Here is an 11852-nt window from a genome sequence, read left to right on the forward strand (position 1 = left end):
TGTGCCGGGGCCTATCGCCGGCGGCAGCCGGGTTACACCCTGAACTGGTTGCCACCCAATTAATAATCCAAACACTGCTTATCCCGAAGAGGGTCGCGGAGAGTTGCGGGAGCCTATCCCAGCTGACTGCACCCTAGTCGCCAGTCAGTCAAAGGGCACATATAGAGACAAATGACCATTCACGGCCACATTTACAGTGTCACTGACTGGGAACCGATCAGACGCTGCCTGCATACGGGTCAGGCGAGGGTACCACTACTCCATCAGCGACACCAATTAATAATAATAATCGTAATAACAGTTGTAGTAGTAGTACCAGTTATCACTATAATAACTTTTCAAATTATATTTAGTGACAACTAGCCAGAATGTTGTACAGTATCTACAATAGTCAAACCTTTACTTATTATTAATTGCTCGATTACTGCAATGCCCTTTACTTTGGAGTCAGCCAGTCCTCCATTAAGCGCCTTCAACTGGTCCAGAATGCCGCTGCTCGCCTCTTGACTGGTACTCGTAAGAGGGAGCACATAACTCCTACTCTGGCATCCCTTCACTGCCTCCCCATTCATTTTAGTGTGTTTTCATTTTATTGTTTTCAAATCTCTGAATAATCTCGCGGCACCTTACCTCTCTGAGCTCATCCGCCCCTACACACCTGCCCGGCGCCTCAGGTCTGTGGACCAGTCTTTGTTAGAAGTACCAAGGACTAAACTGAGGCTCAGAGGGGATCGAGCCTTTTCTGTTGCTGGTCCCTCTCTCTGGAATGACCTCCCACTGAACATTCGGCAAGCCTCCTCGCTGCCCATCTTCAAAACCCTCCTCAAAACTCACTTGTATTCTTTGGCATTCGACTTAGTTTTGTTCTTGGTTTTACTGTTTGGTGATTTCTACCGCCTTTATTACCGATTTGTCTTACTGTTTATTGTACATGTTAAATTGCTCCATGTACAGCACTTTGTATGCAGCGATGGCTGTTTGAAAGTGCTCCAAAAATACTGTTGACTTGACTTGACTTTAGCTTTTAAATGTTGGATCCACTTGACATTGCTAGCTACCGTTTGTTTCTGACTCTTTTTTTAATCAAGGTATCCTCAAGTCGTTTAAGCGGTAAAGGGTTTGCCATCAAATCAGTTCGGGAAATGCAGTGAATTGCGAAACGCTGGGTGAGTTTTCAGTACGTGACGTCACCGGGGCAGGCTGATGACGCCCTCAAACATCCCTTGTTCAAAAAGCGACTGCCTCCCTCGTGACGCACACAGCCAGTCAGCAGCCTTTCTTCACAGCAGCAGCGAGCCTGTACGACTAGGCCGTCCTCTCTTATTTATTGGACACCGAAGCTTTCTGGTGATAATTACGACAGATTGTCATCCATTTCCCCTTATTCATCGCTTAGATTTCCGAACACTTGTCGAAAAGAGAACAGTTAAGCTGACGTTCTTTTTGTAAAAGGTAAGCGCTTTCGGTATTTCACGGCTTCACCAATGTTAGCTAATTGACCTAGTTTGTGGCTTTCAGTGGATTGGATTGTTTTTGACATTATCTGACGTGAAAGATCAAAGAAACTATTGATAGCAATTAGTTACGGCCCGATGCTGTCGTCTTAACGGCCGCCTCGAGAAGATATTCACCATTTTGTTGCTGTGTGCTAACATCCGGTTTCTAAACAAAGACTTGAGGGAAAAACAGCTCCTGGTCTATTTTTCCTGCTTTCACCCTGTATTATTATTTAAATCTGGACTCGTAATACTCTTACGAGAACAGTAACTATCACGGTGTCTACAATTAACATTTAAATAGCCCTTAAACGCCCTTTTTAAAATCATTATTAATCATCCAAATCTGACGTTGATGCTAAATCGCAACCATTAATACAGAGCAGGATTACCATCAGAAATTATTTGAGAATCCGAATAATTTTACGTCTGTATAAATGTATTCGGTTGAATTGTAGACGTGGTTCTAATGCTCTGTCAGTCTGGTGATTGTTCTGTGACAGGGATTGTTAATTGACGTTATCACTGGTAATTTTCCATCTAAAGAGGTGTATCGGACGCTTCTCTGACCTAGACATTAAAGCGAATTGAGACGTCGATGTTTTGCTAGGCTAGTGCCTCGTGCCAGGTTAGCAGCGCCTGTGTACACCACTGAAGAATGTCTCTCCACCGGCACGTGGACCGGTCATGTGCTCAAGTGTCCTTTTCATCAAGCAGACGTTCAGCTCAAACGAGAATGCACTTGGAACTCTGGAAAGCCGTTTGAGCATGAATTACAATTCTATTATCCTTGCTCTCCATTGGAATGAAAGCTCGTGTCCTAGTACACTTTTTGTCCTCAATTTAGTAGAACAACTAAAGTACATTAGTATGGAACGACACTTTACAAGGGGGGTGTGGGGTTCCACTTGAGTCGTGAGTATGGAAAGGTATTTCTTTAGGATGACGCCACTTTATTAACCATATTGTTGCTGTTCGTTTGGTCTTATTTAATGTTAAACCCCCACCCCCCCAAAAAAATTAAGCGGTTTAACACAAGTGTACTTGCCAACCTTTTTGAAATTGAGAGCTCCTTGGATTAATGTGAAGATTTAGGAGTTTGATATAAACGACTGAGACCCCTTCAGGTTCAGAAACGTGTCACTTCCAGGTATACGGTATGTCAGTTACATTCTACAACTGCTAATAAGGATTGTTTTCATAATGGATGAATCTGACTTTTTTTTCTTTCATCACTTGACTCATACCCTGCAAATTTAATAAATACTATGAAATCAACTCATTTTTTTCATATTGAATATTCAGTACCGGTATTTTGTTTTATCTACTTAAATTGATCGATCGACATTGACCCTTCCATAAGGATTGGCTTGAACAATATAAAGGCCATTATATTTTAAATATATGCATACTGATGCCAAATATGAAATCGTCATGTAAACTTATAAAATTAATATACAGGAACAGTGCCGGTTCTTTTTGGGTCACCACAACATGAGTTATGCTGGGTTGTTTGACAATGTAACAAGTGGTCGGCATCTTTGTAGAATTGCCTTAAAAACACTTCAAACACCTGTCAAATCCTCCATAACAAAGAACATCCCAAAGAACAATTGCTGATTTAAGCATGTGGCCTAGTCCTCTTCTACTGCCCACATTCTGCTTCTCATGAATAGTGCTCCGTTTGCACCATTACAACTGTATGTTTTTAACTGAAGTGGTGGCATTTGAAGTGTCATGCTCATTTTGAACATAAACAATTAAGTCTTTGTCTACATTGTAATACAGTGTAATTGTAAATGCGTTTGCGTCAGAAGCTACCCCAAAACAGCATTGTTGATGATTACATGAACCATCATTCAATGTTGATGCAAGTGTTGTGAACTAATACTCTCATGTGGTGCATGTATTAGCATCTCAGGACTACTTTATCTTTTTGGCAGACCCATCATTGTCATAATCCGTTCATATTAGCATGTTAGCGATTGCTTAATATGAGTTAATGGTTCAAGATCCAACCGTCCATATACAAACAAACACACACACACACACACGTGTTTTACAACAGTAGCAGCACAGTATTTATAATTCCACATGTACCACTGAAAACCGAGAAGCTTGCACAATCTCCTGCCCAAATGCCAAAGAGGTCGTAGATGACTGGAAAGCCTTCCTTAATGAAAGCAAATAGACCTCGTTAAGTTTGATGGCCGTTATCATGGCAAACGCAGCCGGACTTCGATATTCATTTATTTTATTTATACAGGAAGGTTTTCACCTGACACGCATTGCGTCTTCAGTGTGCAGTCTGACAGATGGAACGCCCTCGCTGTATGTACCAGTAGCAGCATTAAAACATGCACTCACACTGTGCAACCTGATGAGATTTTTAGCAGCACGCGCTGGGAGGAAGAAAGAGATAATTTCCAAGCAAATTGGGCGCACTGTCAAGGCCTGGGGCTGCAATTATTCTGATATCTCAAGTAGTTGTTGAACATTTGCAGAATCAGCTGTTGTACAGATATTTCCATTGATTAGATAAAAATGTGTTTTGCATTCTTATGCACTATAATGTGAGGAGCATGTCTTGTTTTTCTCCTCTTGCACTAGTGAATCAACAGCCGTAAACAAGTAGAGATTGTCACTAGTTACACGTAGTTGTTCTGCCAGTGATGACAAAGCGTACACGAGTACATGGACCTTAAGGATGCCAAATAAATCCGTTCGCATTTATCCATAGCACACTTTAAAGATCTTCAATTGTTGACATTTGAATGTGATTTTTTTTAATGATTTTTTTAACAGGGTTATTCTCCTCTCTGCTTGTAGGTTGCTTTTCCCTTGTTCCTTCCCAGAACACAATTCTTTTCCAAATATTTGTAGTCAAGCCGCCAAAGTGGAGAGTGTTGTTGCACCAGGGGTTCCTTCTCATTTCAGGTATCGATTATCTTCGGACCCGTCGCTTACTGCTTGCACTGATCTTTCCCAAAACATGACGCACACAAACAGGAACTAGCATACACATAACACCCATTCTCATTTCAACACACTTTTTTTTTCTGTTGCATCACAGAGTAGGGGGAGGAGGTGGGGGTGCACCTCAGCACTTTCCCAAGGCTGAAAGCAAAAGGTGATTTTTATTTCTATTTTTAATGTTTAACATCAGTCAATTGCATGTTTATCAACTTTCTGCTGGCCTAAAAGTAGTATCTTTATGAACACAGATCAAGGGGGGGGCAGATTCTCAACTGACATTTTATTGCTCCACTTTTGGCACATTTTTTGTCGCTGCCAGCTTATTTGCCAATGAAGATTTATGCACATAACTCATGCACTAGCTACCATTAGTTTACACTGTAATGGACAAAAAGCAGCAATCAAAGTGCATGGTTTTATTTAATTGACACACGGTTATGCTATGCTATACTTTTTACTGTATTATCAGGTTTTCTTTTTTTTTTTTTGCCGTCCATCACAGCGAGTTCCTGGGGAAGCCCCCAGGTTCTGCCGCTCAGAGATGGATACCTTCTCGAAGCACTAGCCGAGAGGCCAGCTTCTCTGCTGAGAAAGGGCAGCACGATGCAATCTTCCGAAAAGTGAGAGGGTGAGTTGTGGCTCGAAATTCTTGTGATTGTTGCCTTCGCTTTGTGTTCAACTGCTGGCTTTTTGTTTGCCTCTGCTTTTTAGCATACTTAATAAGCTGACACCTGAGAAATTTGACAAACTGTGCCTGGAGCTCCTCAATGTGGGTGTGGATTCCAAGCTTGTCCTTAAAGGAATCATCTTGTTGGTCAGTGTTGTCTACAATTCTTATAGCCGTTTGTGTAGCCCATCAAGGGACTCAATCATGAACTTCGATGTGAGTGGTGTTTGTTCTTTTTAGATTGTTGACAAAGCCCTTGAGGAGCCCAAGTACAGTCAATTATATGCTCAGCTATGTCTACGCCTGGCAGAAGACGCACCAAACTTTGAAGATCCAGCAACAGAAAATCCCGCAACAAAAAAGCAGAATACAGTAAATGTGAACATATCTAGAAGAAAAAGCGTGAGCCTTTTTCGATATTCAGATTTTTTTCCCTTTGTTGCAGACCTTCAGGAGGCTTCTTATATCCAAGCTTCAAGATGAGTTTGAAAATCGTGCCAGAAATGTCGACGGTGTGCAGCAAATGGTTCTTTTATACTGCGCGTTTTATTTGTCAGGATGTCATTTGTTTTTCTTCTCCCTCTGTAGTCTTTGACAAACAAGATTGCCCTCTCACCTCGGAAGAGGAGGAACAGCGTGCTATTGCAAAGATCAAAATGCTTGGCAACATCAAATTCATTGGAGAACTTGGGAAACTCCACCTTATCCATGAATCCATCCTCCATAAGTGCATCAAAACAGTAAGGTTCCATTTAGGCATTATGCAGAGGTACTTTGACTTAGTGATTCAAAATTTGGTTTGTCTGTTTAATTATATTTTTCACTAATGAAAGGTTTGGTTGACTGTGCATATGAACTGGTTGGGTTTGGTGCCTCTAACAAGATTAAAAACCACTGGTCTAGAGCCTGTACACTAATGTACAGTACAATCTTTTTTTTTTTTTTTTTTTAAACTTGCGTTGAAACAAATTAAGCAATTGTGTTGAAATTGCGATTCACTTAAAAGGGCATAGATGATTTGGGACAAGCATTTTCGGGGTATGCTCACAGAATAAAATATGAAGTCAAGGGCGTAGTCAATAGTCAAACAAATTGGCATCCAGCACGAGAAATGTCCTAACATGCCTTTTTGCCTGAAGCTGCTGGAAAAGAAGAAGAGAGTCCAACTTAAGGATATGGGGGAAGACCTGGAATGCCTCTGTCAGATAATGAAGACGGTGGGACCCAAGCTTGATCATGAGAAGGCTCGGGTATGTTTTTAGGGAACGTTCTCATGACAAAGCAGTCCTTTTGAATGCTCTTGGTTTATATAACAAGCCACTCTTTTTTTTTTCTTTTCTCTCTCAGTCCCTGATGAATCAGTACTTTGACCGCATGCAGGCCTTGACCAACAACAAGGAATTACCTGCAAGGATTCGCTTCCTGTTGCAGAATACAGCAGAGCTGCGGGAGAACAACTGGGTGCCTCGTAAAGCGTATTTTGACAACGGACCAAAGACCATCAGTCAAGTTCGGCAGGATGCCGTAAAGGTTCATTTGAATTTTCACACCGTCGCGCGATTATCAGCGATTTTACTCGTCAGCTGTCATTTTGGACTGATGCTTACCTAATATGCCTTGCAGGACTTGGGTGTGTTCATTCCACCACAGTCTGACTGCACCAGATCGGACTTTTTCATGGATCATACCTTCCTGGACAACGCTTTCCTGCAGACCAGGGTCAGATTTGACAAAGAAGCGCTTGGGGGATTGGCTGATATGTTTGGACAAATGCCCGGTATGCCACAGTACACTTGTCCTCATGCCACACACAGCACCATTGCAATGTTTGTTTCTCCTCATAAATTGTGCAGGGATTGGTATCGGAACGGGTCCCGGAGTTATTCAGGACCACTACTCACCAACTTTGGGCCGCCACCGCTCCAACCCAATTTTCAATGGCCATAGTGGGATTAACAGCAGTTCGCATCAGCCCCAGTTTGATCCAGGGAGCAAGCCTTTCATCAAGCCAATGCAGGTGATTGCTGCAGTGGGTTGTCCTCTTGCTTACATCCTGTTGATTCTGGACCGAACCAACATTCAACATTTTTCTCCCCAGGGTCAGAGTTCGCCGGTTTTCAGCCATAAACAAAATGGCTCGGTTCAGATGCAGTCTAAAGATATGGGCCCACGCTTTAGTAAGAAAGGGAAGCTCAATGTTGATGAGGTACTTGGACTTTTCTTAAGATGGTGGGAAGACTGTTGCCACGTTCTACCTTTACATTTAATCTTGTCTAAGCACTTGACTGTGGCTTGGCCTGGTTGCATATTGCCGGTGATAGTTTTAACTCTCGTTTTTACGCCTGTAGATCAGCCTGAGGCCAGCGCAGTCATTCATCCTAAACAAAAAAGTGCCAAAGCTGCAGCCACAGATGACAATGATGCCACCAAGTGCCCAAGGTTCCTTAATGGGACAGGTAAATATTTGCATGTCGGTTAAAAACAAACCAGAAAAAAAACACGTCTTTCCAAAACCTGAATAGTGCAATGTTTTTCTTTTTGTAGTCCCCACAGCTTGGTCTCAAAACCAATCCACCACCAATTCAGGAAAAACCTGCAAAGTCCATCAAAAAGCTACCTCCGACCAAGGAAGAGCTGCACAAAATGACGGTAATGTTCTTTCTTTCTCACAGTCTTGTACAACAATGTGGATATTACATTTGCCTAACGCATTTGGCCGTCGTCCTGTTTTTAGGAGGTGCTGGTTACGGAATATATGAACAGCAAGAATGTCAGCGAGGCTGTGGCCACTGTCAAGGAGATGAAGGCGCCAAAACACCTTTTATCTGAGATGGTGAACAAGATTGTGGTGACTTCGCTCAGTCGTTCAGACGACGATAAGGAACTTGCGAGCACCCTGATTCACGAGCTCTGCACTGAGGGTCTTGTCACAAGTGAGAACCTTCTGCAGGTGAGTGTAAACAACTACGGCCATAGCACACGCACAGCAGCAGCGCTTGCAGACAGACGGCATGCAATGAAAGAGCAACTTCTACACCGTAATGTTCATTCCACCGGAGAAGTTTGTCTAATTGTCTTCTAGCTTAATGCAAACATAAATTTGCGAAGCTGCTATGGTAATGACAAATGGTAGCTTTAACGCATAGCATTAAAATTGTTTTCACTTACACTGGAACAGAGAAACAATATTACAATGTTTGTTCTTCCAATTACAAATGAAATATTGTATAGACTATACAGTGAGGTACTGCTGCTGACTGCCAACGCTCTCTGAACAGGCCATTCTCGGTGTCCTGGACCAGTGTCCCAAAATTGAGGAAGAAGTCCCACTGGTGAAGTCGTATCTGGCTCAATTTGCGGCTCGGGCCGCCGTGGCCGACCTGATCAGCATGACGGATTTGGCCCACCAGTTGGAGAACGGCGCCCATTTCCCGCTCTTCCTGCTCTGTTTGCAACAGATGTCCAAGCTCAAGGATCGCGAGTGGCTTGCCGATGTTTTTCAGAAGAGCAAAGTCAACATGCAGAAGATGCTACCCGGTACGGGCTGTCACCCCCTCACCTCTATGCGTCGGGATAGACTATAATTTAGTATAGACTAGAACGTTGGGTAATCGCTGGACTGAAATTTTGACTGAAATCTCAGTCAATAACATCTGTACACTCGGTAAAATACTCAAAAGTCACAAAGCAGAAAGGAAAGGCAATAAAACTGTTTAAGACTTGGGCAACGACGACCTAAAGGCCCTCTCACATGGCACCTGGCTATATTAGTGTGCATGGCACAGCGCAAAGATGCGGTAAAAGCTTGCCCATATTTGCAACCGCTTGCGTGGCTCTATGAAGTAAACCGGTGCTCGTTTGGCGCCGGAGTTGTGCTTAACAAGTTCTTACGAAGAACATGCTTGTTTTTCCACCGGCAAAGAGCCAAGTAGGAACTACGTCATTACATGATCATTAAGCGTTCAAGCGGCGACGTTTACCCAATAGCGCCTGCGCTAATAATAATAATAATGCACTGTAACCATCTGCTGAGCAACTTTGCATAGAATCGATTATACTTGTATGTACTTTACTACATAATAGTCAAACTGGTCCCGTCTGTAGAAATGGACCAGAACAAGGACCGCATGCTGGAGATTCTGGAGGGGAAAGGCCTGAGCTTCCTGTTCCCACTGATGAAGCTGGAGAAGGAGCTCCTGAAGCAAATCAAAGTGGACCCGTCTCCACAGTCAATCTACAAGTGGATTAAAGACAACATCTCTCCCAAACTCCATACTGACAAAGGCTTCGTCAACATCCTCACAACCAGGTAGCCAGCACCCTCCTTCACACATCCACTCTTATTTCCTCTCGCTTGCTTTCAATATCCTTTTTTGTCCCTGCTAGTTTCTTGCAGTACATTGCCTATGAGATCAACCCAGATGATGACGAAGAGCAGCTGGCAGCGCCGAGCAAAGAGCAGCTGGATGAGGAGAAGCAGCTGCTGCTCTCTTTCAAGCCCGTCATGCAGAAGTTCCTGCACGACCATGTTGACCTGCAAGTCAGCGCCCTCTACGCGCTTCAGGTCCACTGTAACGCTAAACACTTCCCCAAAGGTGACCAGCAGCACAGACACACACACACACACGCACACACATTGTCAGAAATGCTTAACCTCGCTCTCTGCTTCCAGGAATGCTGCTGCGCTTCTTTGCCTACTTTTATGACATGGAAATCATCGAAGAAGAAGCCTTCCTGACATGGAAAGAAGACGTCACCCAAGAGTATCCGGGAAAAGGAAAAGCCTTGTTTCACGTACGTTCGCTCCCCTCACACCACTTCATGCACACGAAGCAGCAACACATGCAAAAAAGAATGAAACACCAACATGTTCAAGAGAGCCATGTAATTTCGACTCTGAAAAGTCTACTAGCTTGATGCTAGTAACTGCCTGTAGTTGCCACATGATGGTGGTGCCGAGACTTTAGTCAAGGCGATGAGCAAGCAGCAGCCTAACTATGTAATTTCCCCATTGCGGGACAAATAAAGGATATCTTAATCTTCTAGCTCCCTTCACTTACTCATCCCAAAACAATATTTTTATTAGACATGGCTTTGGCCGCAGCCCAAAAACAGCCAAGTTATCCAGCGAGGTTTGTTGTGAAAAATATGACATCTACTCCCAAGATGTCAGACTTGGTCCAGAATTGGCTGGTACTGAATGAGTTAATAAAACACATTTGTTTTTATGATGCATCTGTTCCGAAGAGTCTTGACTAAAACTTGGCTGAAAACGGAAGCAATATTTCCTATACAAAATACATATTGTCGAATATCTACAGTCGAACATAAAACAATTAGAAATAAATATAACTGAATGAATTGCGTCATGGGCATAAAAATGTTATTCAAGACTTTTGATTTAGGAGTATAGCTTCACATTTAATAGACCATCAATTCTGATCGCAATTTTCGCTGCCACAATCAAATTAGTTGCCGATCAAGTGTTGCACCTTCATGAAATAACAAACAAAAATCAGTTCATCAGAAAAATTGTTTTCAAACAAAAATGTTGATTTTTAATTTTATCAGATTAATCGATTGTAAAAAGATTGGACAGCTACTGCTCTAGAAAATGCTGTCTGATTTGTTGGTTATTTGCTATGCAGGTGAACCAGTGGCTCACCTGGCTGGAAACCGCTGAAGATGAAGAGTCGGAGGATGAAGATTACTAAGAAATCTCCTAACCCAATGTTGGAATTTGATTCCTATTTTATCTACTTGGCCTCAGTCAGCAACAACGCCACTGTTATTAATCGACTTAAACCAGCGCCAGCATGTTACCATTCTGTTTATTTAAAGAGGTAATTTGTCCGAGTGTATTTAGGAATTGATTTGCATTCAGCCTAACGGGAGGTGTTTTGCCAAACATACACACACGGTTTCAGAATTTGGTCGCAGTCATCACGTGCTGCTGTTTACAAATGAGAGCATGTATTGTAAAGAGACTCTCATTTTTATCTGTTTTTAGATGCACTTTGCTGCACACCATGAGTCGTTGCAATAGTATCCTACACTTTTTTTATTTTGATATAAAGGAACCAATCCTAAGTTGCAGATTTTTGTGGTTGACAGCTGTCTGAAAGCTCCTCCAATCATTTTGTTTTCCTGTGTTGAATTTTCCACCAGGCGGCCATTTTGTATGTTTGTGGCACACAGCACAAGTAATTAATGACGGGGGGTCCCAATACGCTGCCATTTGTTTTGTTTTCCTCTAAGCAATGAATTTATTTTGCTTTCCGGCGACGTTTATATTTGAAGCTTGCAAATTCACTTTTGATGGCAGTTAGGTTTTGTTTAGTTTTTTTTTTTAATACTAAAATCAAGCATTTTGGAGTGTGGACATTAATGTGCTGTAAAGTAAGTGTGTTGCCTTTTTTAATTTATCACTTTTTATGAATATACCTCTGTATCTGACTATACTTGAACGTGTTTTATCATATCGAGACAGCCAAAGCTTAGTTTCCAGTTTGTCATATCATCGGGGTTTTTAAAGTGGTCTTTTTAATCTTCTTGCATGTGGCCACCTGCGCTTTCTTCCGGGTGTCGATGTAATGTAAACAACAGTTTGAGTGGGCATCTGCAGATCAAATTTGAATAAAGTACATTTCACGGTCACTTGTCTCTTGCTTGCTTGCTTGCTTGCAGTGTTGCCTGCTAATATGTGATATTGC

The 11852-nt window shown here is 42.4% G+C and overlaps 1 protein-coding gene and 1 long non-coding RNA gene across 4 annotated transcripts; one reads left to right on the forward strand and one right to left on the reverse strand.

Moving 5' to 3' along the window:
* Positions 1 to 2598: 2598 nt before the first annotated feature.
* LOC127599621 (uncharacterized) lies at positions 2599 to 3175 on the reverse strand. Its single transcript, XR_007962154.1, has 2 exons — positions 3059 to 3175; positions 2599 to 2762 (listed from the first exon to the last, which is right to left on the reverse strand). It is a non-coding gene; the product is annotated as an uncharacterized LOC127599621 (long non-coding RNA).
* Positions 3176 to 4325: 1150 nt separating this feature from the next.
* Positions 4326 to 11796, forward strand: eif4g2a (eukaryotic translation initiation factor 4, gamma 2a). Of its 3 annotated transcripts, XM_052063639.1 has the most exons (20): positions 4326 to 4433; positions 4570 to 4626; positions 4975 to 5100; positions 5184 to 5286; positions 5380 to 5511; positions 5585 to 5651; positions 5728 to 5879; positions 6279 to 6389; positions 6487 to 6669; positions 6763 to 6916; positions 6993 to 7156; positions 7238 to 7345; positions 7488 to 7595; positions 7684 to 7788; positions 7874 to 8089; positions 8418 to 8676; positions 9244 to 9448; positions 9526 to 9734; positions 9812 to 9933; positions 10788 to 11796. In XM_052063639.1, the coding sequence occupies exons 7-20, from the start codon at positions 5796 to 5798 to the stop codon at positions 10851 to 10853; spliced, it is 2094 nt and encodes a 697-aa protein (XP_051919599.1). In that variant the 5' UTR covers positions 4326 to 4433; positions 4570 to 4626; positions 4975 to 5100; positions 5184 to 5286; positions 5380 to 5511; positions 5585 to 5651; positions 5728 to 5795; the 3' UTR covers positions 10854 to 11796. The 3 variants fall into 3 exon arrangements, with proteins under 3 accessions (XP_051919599.1, XP_051919598.1, XP_051919600.1); XM_052063638.1 differs by having other exon boundaries at positions 6993 to 7345; XM_052063640.1 differs by lacking the exon at positions 4570 to 4626.
* The last annotated feature ends 56 nt before the right edge of the window (positions 11797 to 11852 follow it).

This window comes from Hippocampus zosterae, chromosome 4, assembly GCF_025434085.1.
Source record: "Hippocampus zosterae strain Florida chromosome 4, ASM2543408v3, whole genome shotgun sequence".
NCBI lineage: Eukaryota > Metazoa > Chordata > Actinopteri > Syngnathiformes > Syngnathidae > Hippocampus > Hippocampus zosterae.